We start from the raw sequence: 13,025 nt of genomic DNA on the forward strand, positions 1-13,025 counted from the left end.
CCTTGGATGGTGGCAGGGACAGGAACCTCAGATCTTCCCTGTGTTAATAAAAGGTTTCTCTCTGGTTTCTTCAGCTTGACCTCACCAAACCCATTGAAGATCAGGGACCTTTGGATGTGATCATACATAAACTGACCGACGTCATCCTTGAAGCAGACCAGAATGACAGCCAGTCACTTGAGTTGGTTCAAAGGTTCCAGGTAAGTGGTTCTTTTGTAATCTTTCTGCATTTCAAGCAGGAGGATGATCTTGGTGCAGCAAATTCAATCTGTTTCCTGTGCAGTTGGTAGGGTTTGATGAAAAGAGCTCCCTGGCATGCTGCTGCCCTGCTACTGGTAGCCCATCAAAACTAGTTTTGTCAGTCAAAAATAGCCTTGCACCTTTGGATAGGTTTTGCATCGTATTGGTAAGGTTAGCAAGAACTGGTTTGCTACCAAATGTTGTCCTGATGTCATTCTAAGAGCATGAGTGCTCTTCACAAAGAAGAACGGGTGTTTGCAGAGTCCTTTCCATGTGTTTCTCCATGACAGAAGCCACTAAATTAATTTTGCCCAGTTCTGTTTTGTCTTCTGAGATCCTGGAAAGCTGATTTCTGTAACATCAAGGTTACTGTGATTCTGTCCTCTAGTACCTGAGAATCCTTTTCTATTATTTTTTTCCCCACATTTACATTGAAGGTCAGAAATATGCTGGGCATAGTGTTACAGACAACTGTTTTCCCAAAGAATTCCTATTCCTATGGAATATGCTTATGTCAGGTGGAAAAACAGCTCAGACAAATTTTGCAATTTTGACAACTTTATTTTCTTGGGAAATGAGGTTCTTTGCTCTGCTTAATGTCCTACAACTAGTAATGCAGAAAATATTTTACTTAATGGAGTCAGTATGCTCTTTGCTCTAGTTACAAAGCTTTTTCTGCCTCCCACATGCGTATTACTCAACTACATACAAGAGATGAAAAGGTTTTACTTGTGGGTCTGAACTTCTGGCACCAGTTCTCTGAATAGTAGATGACTATTCATCACCAAGTAGTGCGGGCATCCACTTCCCACAGCACTGGCAGCTTGTGAACGTATATGGAGAGATGGACTTTGGGGCTTTCTTTTCGCAGTCTTTCTCTGTTTCAGACCTTAACTAGTTTGCCTTCAGAATATACCCATCCTGCCAATGAGAACTGCTGACCAAAGAGATAAAGAGCACATGTTTTAAGTTGCTCACAGCTGATCACAGTTCATGAGGTTCCTCATTCCCAATCCTGACGTTGTAATGCGCGTTCCTGAAGGCCAGGCTGTGTGAGGCTCTGTGTGGCACTGCGGCACCTCCCCGCTCCCCTGGAGAACGTGCTGCTAGGGAACTTGTGCAGACAGTTGTAGAACGACAGCTGGTGCGTAGCAGTACAATTAATTTAAAACACTGTTCTTGTATTCTGGAGCAAGAACTCTTCAGTAGATGTGGAACATTTTGAATAAGAAGTCCAGCTAGTCAGCTTACTGTATTTAATAGCTTCAGGTCACAAGCTGATACTGTTCTCAAGTACTGAAGTGAGGCCTGGAGGAAACAATAGTAAGTACAGAGGATGCATTTGACCACGAAGGTGAAGTTTGGTCTGAAATGGGCTGGAGCACTTTGCAGCCAGAGCCGTGGCATTGGCTCAGGACTTAGTGGGCTGTGCTCAGGTGTGCTGCGCTGCTGGAAGGCTGGTAGACATAAAGTGACCTGCTAAAGCTAAATCTCTTACTCTGATATATTTCTTAATGTAATTGTAATGTGATACTTTGATTTTATTCTGTGTACCTTTGTTACTGTTTAAATAACTTAATCTGTTATTTTTGTTTAGGTTAAATATTGAAGCTTTGTTTTTAAATATCTTTAAGTTAGAAAATCTCAGTGAAAATATGATTTTTATCTAATGAGTTTGGCTAAATTCTGAGAGAGTGAGAGAAGCAGTATATATGGATATATTATCCATTTATTCTTTAGTTCAGGTACTTGCTTGTTGTATTTTTTTTTTTTCCGATAGCCCTTGTAAAAGACTAATATAACCTGAATAGAAATGCAGTGACCTAAAAACAACAGAAATATCCCCTTATGAAAAAATGAAAACCCAAATAAAACGGCAGCTACAAACCAAAAACCCAGCTTCGCCCACCCAAAGCCTCTCCTAGAATTCTCAATATGTACAGAGCTATGTAGGTTAAAACTACGTCACTGATCTTACAGGATTTGTTTTCTTTCAAATGATAATACCAAATAAAGCATTTTTTTTAACCATAGTCTATTTGAAGTGAAAGTACTGATTTAAACTTTTAGAAATGATAACTCGCATAGAAGAGTTAATACTGCATAAAAAATAAGAAATGTATGTGGTGATATTGTTTCCGTTTTCTAAGCTGCTGTCAGAAGGAAGTTATAGAATGCAGTGCTGCTTGGATTTTTTTCTTTTTTTTAGAAAGTAAGCTATAATTCAGTTTCAGTACAGGATTGCCTACTGCAGAGGACTCAAATTTCCACTTTTTTTTTCTGAATTGTACGTACTGGCAGGGACAGGAACAGGAGACTGACTGTAGGCAAAAGCTTGGCAAAACTTGAACAAATTGTACATTTCTATCAGGCTTATTGAATTTGCTACTGTTGTGCATGACGGCATCAGTTTTACCACCTGGACCTTTTGGTCATGCTGTTTATGGTTTTTCTAGAACTTGAGCTCCACTGGTTCCTTACCACAGCAAGCTTCAGCCAGATATACTCTAGAAGGGCTGTTGCAGGGCTGCACTAAGAAACTTGCCTAATTCTTCTTGCGAAATGCTTGGATCCAGCTGGCTGGTACCTTCAAGGCTTTCATTTTTAGGGATATTAAATTTAACCGCAAATGAAAATAATAAAAAAGCCAGGCATGTTAGAGGAGAACTTGATGTTCTTTCTTTTCTCCCTGTCATTAGTTTTTGGTTGTTCAGTAAGCACCATGTTATCTAATATATCTGTTCCTTTGAGCATGCCATCTTCCTGCAGAGGAGTGCAATGTAATGTCTGAAGAATTAGAAGGGGATCCTGGAATGTGGTTTCAGTCACATGCTTTTCCACGGTTTCATTATGTGATCTAGACCATTCCATTTGCATCTCTAAATTTTTATTTTGCAAGCTGTAAATTAAAGAAAATGGTATTAACTCCCTTTTGAGATTAATATGAGAAGCCCTTTAGGTCAACTCAGAGCAGCTTGCATAAGGACTTTGGATTTGTTTGTTTCTGTTTGGAGCTCTGGTATGATTTTGTAGTAGCTATGATGGCATCTGATTTACAGACCAAGTTACAATAGTCACACTGGTGTCTGATGATCGGTTTTTACAGATTGTCCTTCAGTGTAGCCCAGTGGATGACTTGTCCACAATCATGTGGTTGAACCAGAACGTAGGTTTCCTTTACTGGACTACACATATTTCTGACTGTGGATATGAGATTATAATCTCTCAGTATCTTCAAAACTCATTCATTAGAAAAAGATCCTCTCCCAGTGCCTTCCAAACTGGAAGAGGATCTTTTTCTAGTGGATGAGGTAGAGGGCAGGGACCCCCGTGAGCAGGTTTCTGAATAATGTCGTCTCCTCAGTAAACCAAGGCTTTGGGCTTCTGGTTCTGCATATGTGACTGAGTTGTGGCACACTGCTTTTATGCAGGAAACTTCTGTTGTAGTAACACATGTACCCAGGAACCAGCAGAGTAGAGGAGAGGCCTACCAGTGCTGAATTAAGTCACAAAGTATGTTTAAAGGGTATATTCTCAGGTAATTTTGTATTCAGGGCAGAAACTGGCAGGAAATTTCTGCCTGTCTCCACCTGTCCTGTATTATTTTTGCATAAGATACCGAGAACTATTAGAAATTAAGTATATTCCCTAGAAAATAATGACGTTTAAGGAGGATCCATTTGTATAAAGTGTGTGGGGTGGAGTTGTTGGTTTGGGTTTTTTCAACTAAAATCAATGAACAACTTAGAAAATGTGAAGTGACCACCTTACCAGAAAGCTACTTATGTATGTGTGATGTCATATAAGCACTGTGTTTTTTCTGGGACCTGGACAGAAATGGAAATAGCGCGGTTCCTTTATTGTTCATTAAATTCACTGAAAAAAATTATGATGATCTTGACGAGACCAAAAAATCCAAAATTCAATATGCTGATTTTCCTGCTCTTGCATATGAATGCAACAGCAAGGTGGAACCTGGCACCAGTCCTTGCTGCAGTGTCCATAAAGTGGTCTTCCAGGTTGCAGAGAGTAAGAGATCCTTGACCACAGGAGGAGGAATGGTCCGCCAGGCTACATTTATGCCCTTTTTTGGAATAACTTCTTTTCAGAGCTGTATTGCAGGGGCCTTGGCCACGTCACCTGCAAGAGCTGAGGAAGACACTGGGTTCATGTTTACCTGAGTCTGTGCCTGGTTGCTGGGGTCTGTGATGAACCGTTGCACGGTCTGGTGTAGGGTGCTGGTAGACAGGAGGCCTCTTGGCAGGGCCTTTTTGTCTTGTTGTTTAATGAGTGTTCTCAATTGCCTTGTAAAAAATAATAATTACAGCAGACTCTGAAAACCGCAAAGAGGAGTTGCCTCTTGACAGTGGGCTTTTAGCCACAGAAGACCTTTAGGGTTGAGCTTCCTGAGGTCTTCAGGCTATTTAGGTGTGGTTTGGACTACAGTTTCTCAGGAGAGTATTGGTGGGTGCAAATTGTTCTCCACTGTATTGAAGATCAGTGATGAGTGCCTAGTGATCTCATCCAAAGCTGAATGAAGACCACATGCAGCATTTCGTGTATTGCATGAAGTGCAAAGCAGAGAAATCTTTCCATTTACTTTGTGGGACTCTTAGATCCTTATTTTGGGGATAGTGATTATTTATAGAGATGATGATTAGTCTCCCTTGCTACCCACTGCAACACTGGCCTGAACTGATGAAACATAGTTTATTTTTTGTCTAGTAAAAAACTGTTAGAGTCCTTGGTGGTTCCATCTTGGCCAGAGGAACATAAAGTCGGGGGGAAGAGGCATAGTCCCCAAGGGTCCCTTTTACTGGCTGGTGCTCCAGCTCCTGTCTTGGTAAGAAAGAGAACCAAGCTTTCTCAGTTCTTGCCTTCTAGATAAAGTTTATGACTTTGAAAAGTATGTTTTGGCTTTCATATGACATTGACTGGGGAATCTTTGCTCCTATTAGAGCAAAACACTCTGAACAGCTGCCTGTCATAGCTGTACAGGGGCTTGAGTAGCTTCATTCATTGCAGCTTCATACGAGTCTGTTCCATTCAAAATGATGGCTCAAGTGATGTAAAATCAATAGGGTTATTAATTTGTCTTTCAGAGTGTTTTCTGAACAGGTTCTCTTTTCATTAGCCTTCTTAAAGAGATAGATCAGAAGCCATTTTTATGCCTAGGCTTCGGCTATCAGTTTGATGAAAATTCAGTGTTTTCTTCCCCCCTTGCCTGTCGACTGTTGCCTCTCCCACTGTGAAGCTGTCCAGGAATGGCTCCTCTGTTCTTGATTCATAAGCTTCCCTAGAAGGGTTTGGAACTGAGAAGAAGGAAAATTAGGGAGATATTTCAGAATGGAAGGAATTAGAGGATTGCTCTTGCTTGGAAGGGGAGAAGTGCATTGTTCTTGCTGCACCGATAACTTTCTTCAGAAGTCTCAGCTGCAATAAGGTCATCTGGGTATTTACTCATGGAGATTATGGGAGTGTTTTTTTGATGCTGTCTTCATTTTGTTAAGATACTAGCCCATTCTTTTGCTAGTTTTCAGCTTTGTACTCTGAAAATACTTACATATTTCAGATTTCACATGCTCTGCTGAGAAAAGGCAAGTGAAAAATCAAAGGAAACTATCGAATCTGACTATTTTTTTTTTCTTTGGGGGACAGGGTGAGACACAAAGTTCAAGTGGCCTATTTGCGCCTGAATTCATAGGCCAATCACTGTGTTTTTCCCATTTGAAAAATAATTCTCTCTTACACTGATTGGAAGAGCTTCATAAGCAGGCAAAATTAACTAAATTAGTTCAAGTACTAACTGTAAGGAGAGTTTCCCATTTGCAAGATGAATCAGTGGTGGACTTTTGAAGGCAAAACGGGGAAGCTGAGTACTCAGAAAGTTGTTTTGAGGTTTACAATCAATAAAAATGCTTCCCCTTGCTGCCCCCTCATCCCTCCCAACCACTTCAAGAATCTTTTCCAGATTCAGAGAAAAACAATTTTAAGATTGGTGTTTGTTCAAGATCCAACTTGTCTACACTTTTTGTTTTAGGAGGTGTCTGTGAAAAAAGATTGTCACATAATATGCAACTTTTGTTTAATATTAAACAAAAGATTCTAGAAGTTTTATTACTTAGTAATAAAATCAAGTCAATGAGTCAGTCTGTCATCATCCAATGACCTAATATTTGCAGCAGAAACTGTATCAACTTATATATATATTTATATATACATATATATGTATAATCATTAACTACCTTTTTGAATAAAATTACTAACAACTCTATTCTCATCTATAGACAGACTTCTCAAGATTTTTTTTTTTTAATCTGTGTTACATCCAGAGCTATTTAATCGAGAACGTGAAATACTTGGTCTCTGATTTCAAGTTTCATTGCTGGCCTCCTGCCAGTAACAGAGCTGGTACAGAGCATTACTGAACGCCAAGCCTGTAATACAAACAAAGGAAGATCTGCTAAAGGTCCTAGTTTCTTCTTGTTTGCTTTTATTATGTCAAAGATTATAAAGAGGAAAACATAGACGTTGTCTGGGTCAAGCTGAAATGCGGCCCAAGAACAAAGCCCTTTCAAAATATTGTTGGGAAGCCTAAATATCCTCCAGATTGTTGCCTGGGTTGTTGGAATCTGCTGTTGGATACCAGCCTTTGGTAAATCCACCAAGGGAGAGTTTAGAGTTACTTTGTTGGAGTGATCAGAGAAAATGTGAACATTCAAAGTTGAAAGGTTGTGCTATACTGAAAGCTATATCTTGGCTTCAGTGTTTCTCTTTTCCTGAGTTGGAAGGGACCCACAAGGATCATCGAGTCCAACTCCTGACAACCCCACAGTTCACACCATGTGTCTGAGGGTGTTGTCCAGTCTCTTCTTGAACACTGTCAGTCTTGGGGCTGTGACACCTCCCTGGGGAGCCTGTTCCAGGGCTCCACCACCCTCTGGGTGAAGAACCTTTTCCTAATGTCCAACCTGAACCTCCCCGGCACATCTTCCTGCCATTCCCTCAGGTTCTGTCATTGGTTGGCAGAGAGGAGAGATCAGCACCTGCCGCTCCTCATCCCCTTGACGGAGCTGTAACTGCTATGACGTCTCCTCTTAGTCTCCTCATCTCCAGGCTGAGCAAACCAAGTGACTTTAACTGCTCCTTTGGACACTCTCTAGCAGCTTTATGTGTTTTTTATCCTGTGGCACCCAGACCTGCACACAGTGCTCCAGGTGAGGCCGCACCAGTGCAGAGCAGAGCGGGACAATCACCTCCCTGCCCGGCTGGCCATGCTGTGCTGGATGCGCCCAGGACACGGGTGGCCTCTTGGCTGCCAGGACACACTGTTTTCCCGTCTGTTAAGTGATATTCACAGGTATATATTCAGTAGAATGTGATGGCTCAGTGTGTAGCAGTTCCTAGTAAAGAAGCAAAGTTTATGAAAAGTTTCACTTCAGCTACAATAATTTTCCTGTGAAGTTGACAAAATTGATTTTTCTTATTGTAATTTCCTGTTTTGGGGAATTTGTGCTAGTGTTTGTATTTTCAAATTAATTATTTATTTAAAGTAGTTTTCCGTGCATAGATATTGGAACTCTTTTCTTCTGCGTGTGCTGGTGATGTACTGGTGTGAGGCTGGGAAGCTGTTGGCAGTGTCCATGCCCAAGGGGAGACTGGGTGATTTGCTTTGGAGATCCTGCTGCAACTTGATCATTCTGGTTTTGAATGCGGAGTTAATTACTTTGTGATGGAAATCCAGGCAACACACAATACCATGAGGAGAGGTGCTAAGTTATAAGGACTTTAGGCACATGTTGATGTTCCTGTCCCCTAAACAGCTTCAGCAGTTAACCACCGGCTGTGTTCAGGTAGATGCCTTGTACAAATGAGTTGACCTTGTTCTGCATTGACAGACTCCTTTGCTTCAAATGAGAGACGGTTTCTGGATTCAGTTAAAATGAGAGACCTGTAGCCTGCCCTCAGATGACCTCTAGGAGACACTTATTCAGTTCCTAGTCCTTCACTCAGATTATACAGATCTTCACTGCCTTGCTGACAGTCTCTGAGTTTTGCCATTCCTATGCCCTCTGGCTGTCTGAGTACCTAAGCCTGTAAACAGAGAAGTGCTGGAGAATAGCACCTGAAAGAAATAGGTTTGATGCCAAGAAATTTACTTGTTTTGTAAAGAAAGCTCATGTTCAGTCTGCTGTGTGTGTGCATGAAGGAGCTGTCACCTTACACTCAGTGCAGTTCTTGACAAAAGAGTAGTTTGTTGAAGTCCTCCAGGCTTCTGGAAAAGAGTCCCCACCTCCTTCTTCTTCATTGGTTTGCCTTACAGAGCTTTTTGGAGACTCCTTAAGGCAACAGAGTGAGAAATCAGTCACTGGAAAGTCAGCTAGGATGTCGCTTTGGTTGATGCATTGCTGCGTGTAGAATGGCCTCAGGATCATGCCTTCATTGCTGTTAAACTTCATTATGCTGCGTCAACCTTACTGCTTGGATGATCTTTTAATATGGTTTGGAGCTATTATAATTATAAATAAAGCACTGTGAAGCTCCTTACAGAAAGCATAGAAAAGCAAGGGTGCCTCTGGAAATAGTGCACCAAAATAACAAGAGGAACACACCAAACCCAGGGGAGTGAGGATAGTCCTCAGTGCTGAGGTGAGCACCAGGAAGACTTGAGAAGGTGCGCAATGAGCTAGGAAAGGGAAAAATAATTCCTACCTTGGAGGAAAGTGAAGGAGATGGAGGCCATAGACAGGATGGATGTCTGTGTGTGGGAAAGGATTAGTATGTACAGAGTAGGGGCTGAAAGTATGGGGAGCTTAAATTCAAGGTGGAACCAGAGTCTGGTTGAGGCAGAGAGGTGGTCCCCACAGTGTGAGAGGAAGAGCTAGTACGTGCATCAGAAATGCCGCAGGGTGTTTGCTGTCAGATCCCTGCTGAGGACACGTTTCGGCTCATTCAGGCTGGTTACCGCGTGTTCTTCCCCCATCCCGCTGGCACTGGCCGGCTGTAACGTGCTCATCCTCTCAGTGGGCTCATGGACAGGCACAATGTGGTAGCTCCATGTCTTTAAAGCTGAGGCACAGAGGGGCTAAAAGAGCCATCTTGGTGTGCTTTAGATATGTCAAGATGCTCGAGTACAGTTTCAGGGTCAGCAAGTTCAGGCTAATGCCCTAATCACTGGATTGTCTCAGCTCCACAAGGTGTCTTCTGAAGCTGAGTAAAAGGGCACATATGCATAGGCATACGTAGGTGTTTCAGATGCATTAGGTAGCAAGTTACCGTATCTCTTCTGTATTTGAAAGCTGGCTGCTCTGCCTGAGAGCCTAGAAGTAGTGGGGGCAGGAGGCTCATGAAAATTGTTCTCTGTATGTCCTGGTTATTAATGACTTGAAATGAACTCAGCTTCTGCTCCAGTGCACCGAAGAGGCTTTTTATCCAGGCTACGCTGCAAGGGTGAGACAGCAGCCGGGTCTGACAGTCTTGATGCCTGACTGTGCAGAAGGCTCTGTCTCTTACTTTTCCCAAGTGGCAGTGAGGTCGAGCTTATCTTCGGGGAATCCACTCCTTGTGCTCTGCAGGGATTATTAAATACGTCAGACACACATACTGCCACTGAAGGGTGCCTCATGCACTGTGAAGGAAAGTGATTTGTGTGCTATGGCTGATGCACTGGGTTCATTAAACCTCAATGCAGATCCTCTTAGCCTCAAAAGAATAATCCCCTTTTAGCAAGCCATCAGTTCAGACTATGTAGTCAGCAGAAAGCAACAGTTTGCCGGTGCTTAGGAGGAGAGTGAGGAGGAAGGCAGCTTCCCCAGGCAATATCTGGAGCAGAATCACTTGCTGGGAGCAGATGATGCCATTCCTTTCTCTCCAGCTCAATATCCACCAAAGTGCATCTCCTGAGACCACCTCACACTCCTAAGTATCCTTTGGAGTACGTTTCCAAAGTAACCAACTTAGGGAAGCAGGACTTCATGGAAGTCCATTACTTGCAGGAGCATTTCCCATGTATTTGCATGAATGGATTTAAAGAGATGAGTGGAAACATGAAGATAACTTTGGGAAGTTGGGTAAAATAAAGGCAGATGCTGACTTTGGAAACATTTGTCTGATTTTGGATAGATTAAGATAAAGGCTTATTTGTCCTATTGACTTTATGATACCAGGCTGAGGCAATGATGAAGGAACTCGACTTCTGTTGAGAGAAACAGAAGGAAGTTTTGTTGTGTTTGCAAGGCCAGTACCTGGCAGCTGTGTCTGTGGTTATGGCCAGGATGCAGTAATGCAATCACAGCCTCAGTGAATGGGGAATTGAGTTCCCAAGAAGATCCATGAGAACATTAAGTTTGCTTTGTTCTTGTAGTCAGGAGAGGAGAGTATGAGCTTAGAGAAGTAGCAAGATAGATGCTTTCAAAACTCATTGAAGACACAGCGAAGCAGCAGTCTCTTCAGGTCTGCCAAAAAGAATTCCAGCCCTTATCGTCCAGCTCTTAACACTGTCTTCAGCCCAGCTAGAGGACAGCAATAATAACATTAAAGAACTCAGATGTAGTCCTGAGCTTAGTTCAGACAGTTACGATGTTCATGTGCAGTAATTCAATGCAAGGCTGACCCCAAGATAGCATCGTGCCATCTTTCTTTTCCTAACTGCTTTTCGCAGCCCTGCTCACAGGTGTTACTGTGGCACTTGCCACTGTTTCCCTTCTGAGTTGATGTGGTAGCAGCACAGGTTTCACTGGTGAGTCCACAGGAGACATTTCCCATCCCAAAACAGATAGCTGTCATGTTTGTGTTTGTTTCAAAAGTCAGTGTCTAGACTGGTCCATTTGTCTCCCCTTGAAGAGAAACTGGGCATTGAGGTTTTTAACCTAGTCCTCTTCCCCATCTCCCTACTTTTCCACACTCTTCAACCAACCTAATGCCTTTTTTTTCTTTGTATTTGTTTTCCAGGAGTATATTGATGCTCATCCTGAAACCATTATCCTGGACCCTCTTCCAGCTATTCGTACACTTCTGGACCGATCCAAGTCTTACGAGCTAATTCGGCAAATAGAGGCATACATGCAAGGTAGGCCCATACGAGCTGTCCCTGAAGGCTCTTATTGTGATTGTAGAGAAGGAAGCAGCTGGATGTGAGGTTTGAAGTAGTGGTTTTGGGCCCCTCGCACTCTGTCTCTCCATGGAGTACAAACACGGCAGGATTGCCCTCTGGAATCCCATGCTGTTCTTTTTCGATCTATACAAAGGAGGTTTGCATCTGGTTAAAACTACAATGTGGGTTTAATGAGGACCATATTTACTACAGTGAGTGCTCCCAGAAATCTTCTGGAAAACATTGTCTTTTGCTGTGTGATCGTAAATTGAAATGACTCTACAAACTTAGCAGCTTGTCATAAGGATCCTGAGGTGTGAATTTGGCTAGTTACCTGACAGACTCTTGCCTTTAATTGGCATCATTTGAGTTGTATTCCCACATTTAGAAGTCATGCCTTTACAACCTGAGTAATTGTAGAATCTTATAATTTTAACCATTGTAACTGTTGGGCTAAGTTTGTCTTTCATTCCCTTTCTACTCCTGTTACTGTCGTATTCTCAAAACATTTATTGGCTTTTGAGTTTAAATCTAGAGTAGCTCTTGAAGTAGCTGTTTCATAAGTTAGACGACCATATTTGGGGGAAATTGCTTTGCGAAACTATGTTCTAATGAGGCATAATTGGAATTACCATTTAGGATTGTGTTATCGCTGTCTTGATGGGCAGATAAGAAGCTCATCAATTTGTATTTTTATAATTGTGGATTTATAAACATACTGTTCGCATCTGACCTGCCTGGCCACATCGGCAATGTCTTTATGTAAAAATAAGACTAGTAATTCACAGCACTTTCTCTTGTGGAGCTCTTTTGGAATCTCTGTAGGAAAAAATTTCAATTTGTATAAAATAATTTTTGTGAGTGGTTATTACTGTTGGCGAGTGGGAGAGAGGTGCTGAGGGAAACCTGTGCTCTGAGGAAATGGTTGGGATTTTGTTCTAGCAGCAGAAGAGATTTAGTAGGTGTTTGCTTTTTTTTTTCTTAAATGACTGTTGGTATTATTATTGTTATCTCTGTGAGAACAATATGTTCAGGAGAGCATCCAGTTTTTGCAAGTAGTTTGTCTAGTGCATGTTTCGGCCTCCTCTGGTCAAACTGATGCTAAAAAGGAAAAAAAGCTTCAGAAAGAAAAAAGTAGGCTTTAATTCAGTTAAAACTGACAGTTTAAAGACAAGCTGTTAATAAAGTTGAGGAATGAGGTAAGAAAAAACTTCACCTGTTCTCACTGGCTGCTGCAGCGTTATGTGACCATATTTCCCCTCTTCTTGCGTCCCCTCACACTCTCCCATCTCATCTTATTTCTGTCTCGTCATCAGAAATATCATGACAGAGACCTTGAACCAACTTTGTATTTAGCTGGGGAAATCTCAGAAGAGCTGAGTAATTGGCTAACTTCTTGTTCTGACCTAACTAGATCAGCCTCTGTATTCCCACATGTAATGATCTGCAGTGAGAAATTCGGGAGACCAAAAAAGTTACATCCCTCTAGACAGCGTGGTGTGTTTTTCCCCCCTCCTTGTTTTCACGTGCTAAACTGTGTTTCCTACTTTGCAGCTGTCTTGTCATATCCCAAGGCCATGAGCACTTAGAAAACTCAAACAAGAAGTAATACATCTGTGAATAGCATGAGGTCTTAAGAGATGCATCTTTTTTGTTCTGGAATTTAAAATGGAAGCCACTGCCAAGAAAATAA

At 41.9% G+C, this 13,025-nt stretch overlaps 1 protein-coding gene across 2 annotated transcripts in view; it reads left to right on the top strand.

The window, feature by feature from the left end:
* ITPK1 (inositol-tetrakisphosphate 1-kinase) overlaps positions 1-13,025 on the top strand; it is a 149,350-nt gene that overhangs the window by 75,403 nt on the left and 60,922 nt on the right. For both annotated transcript variants that reach the window (XM_082059620.1, XM_082059621.1), the window contains exons 4-5: positions 75-200; positions 11,191-11,308. In XM_082059620.1, the coding sequence (XP_081915746.1) occupies positions 75-200; positions 11,191-11,308 (244 nt within the window). The remainder of the gene's footprint in view (positions 1-74; positions 201-11,190; positions 11,309-13,025) is intronic.

Source organism: Streptopelia decaocto (assembly GCF_964273445.1).
Source record: "Streptopelia decaocto genome assembly, chromosome: 7".
Lineage (NCBI taxonomy): Eukaryota > Metazoa > Chordata > Aves > Columbiformes > Columbidae > Streptopelia > Streptopelia decaocto.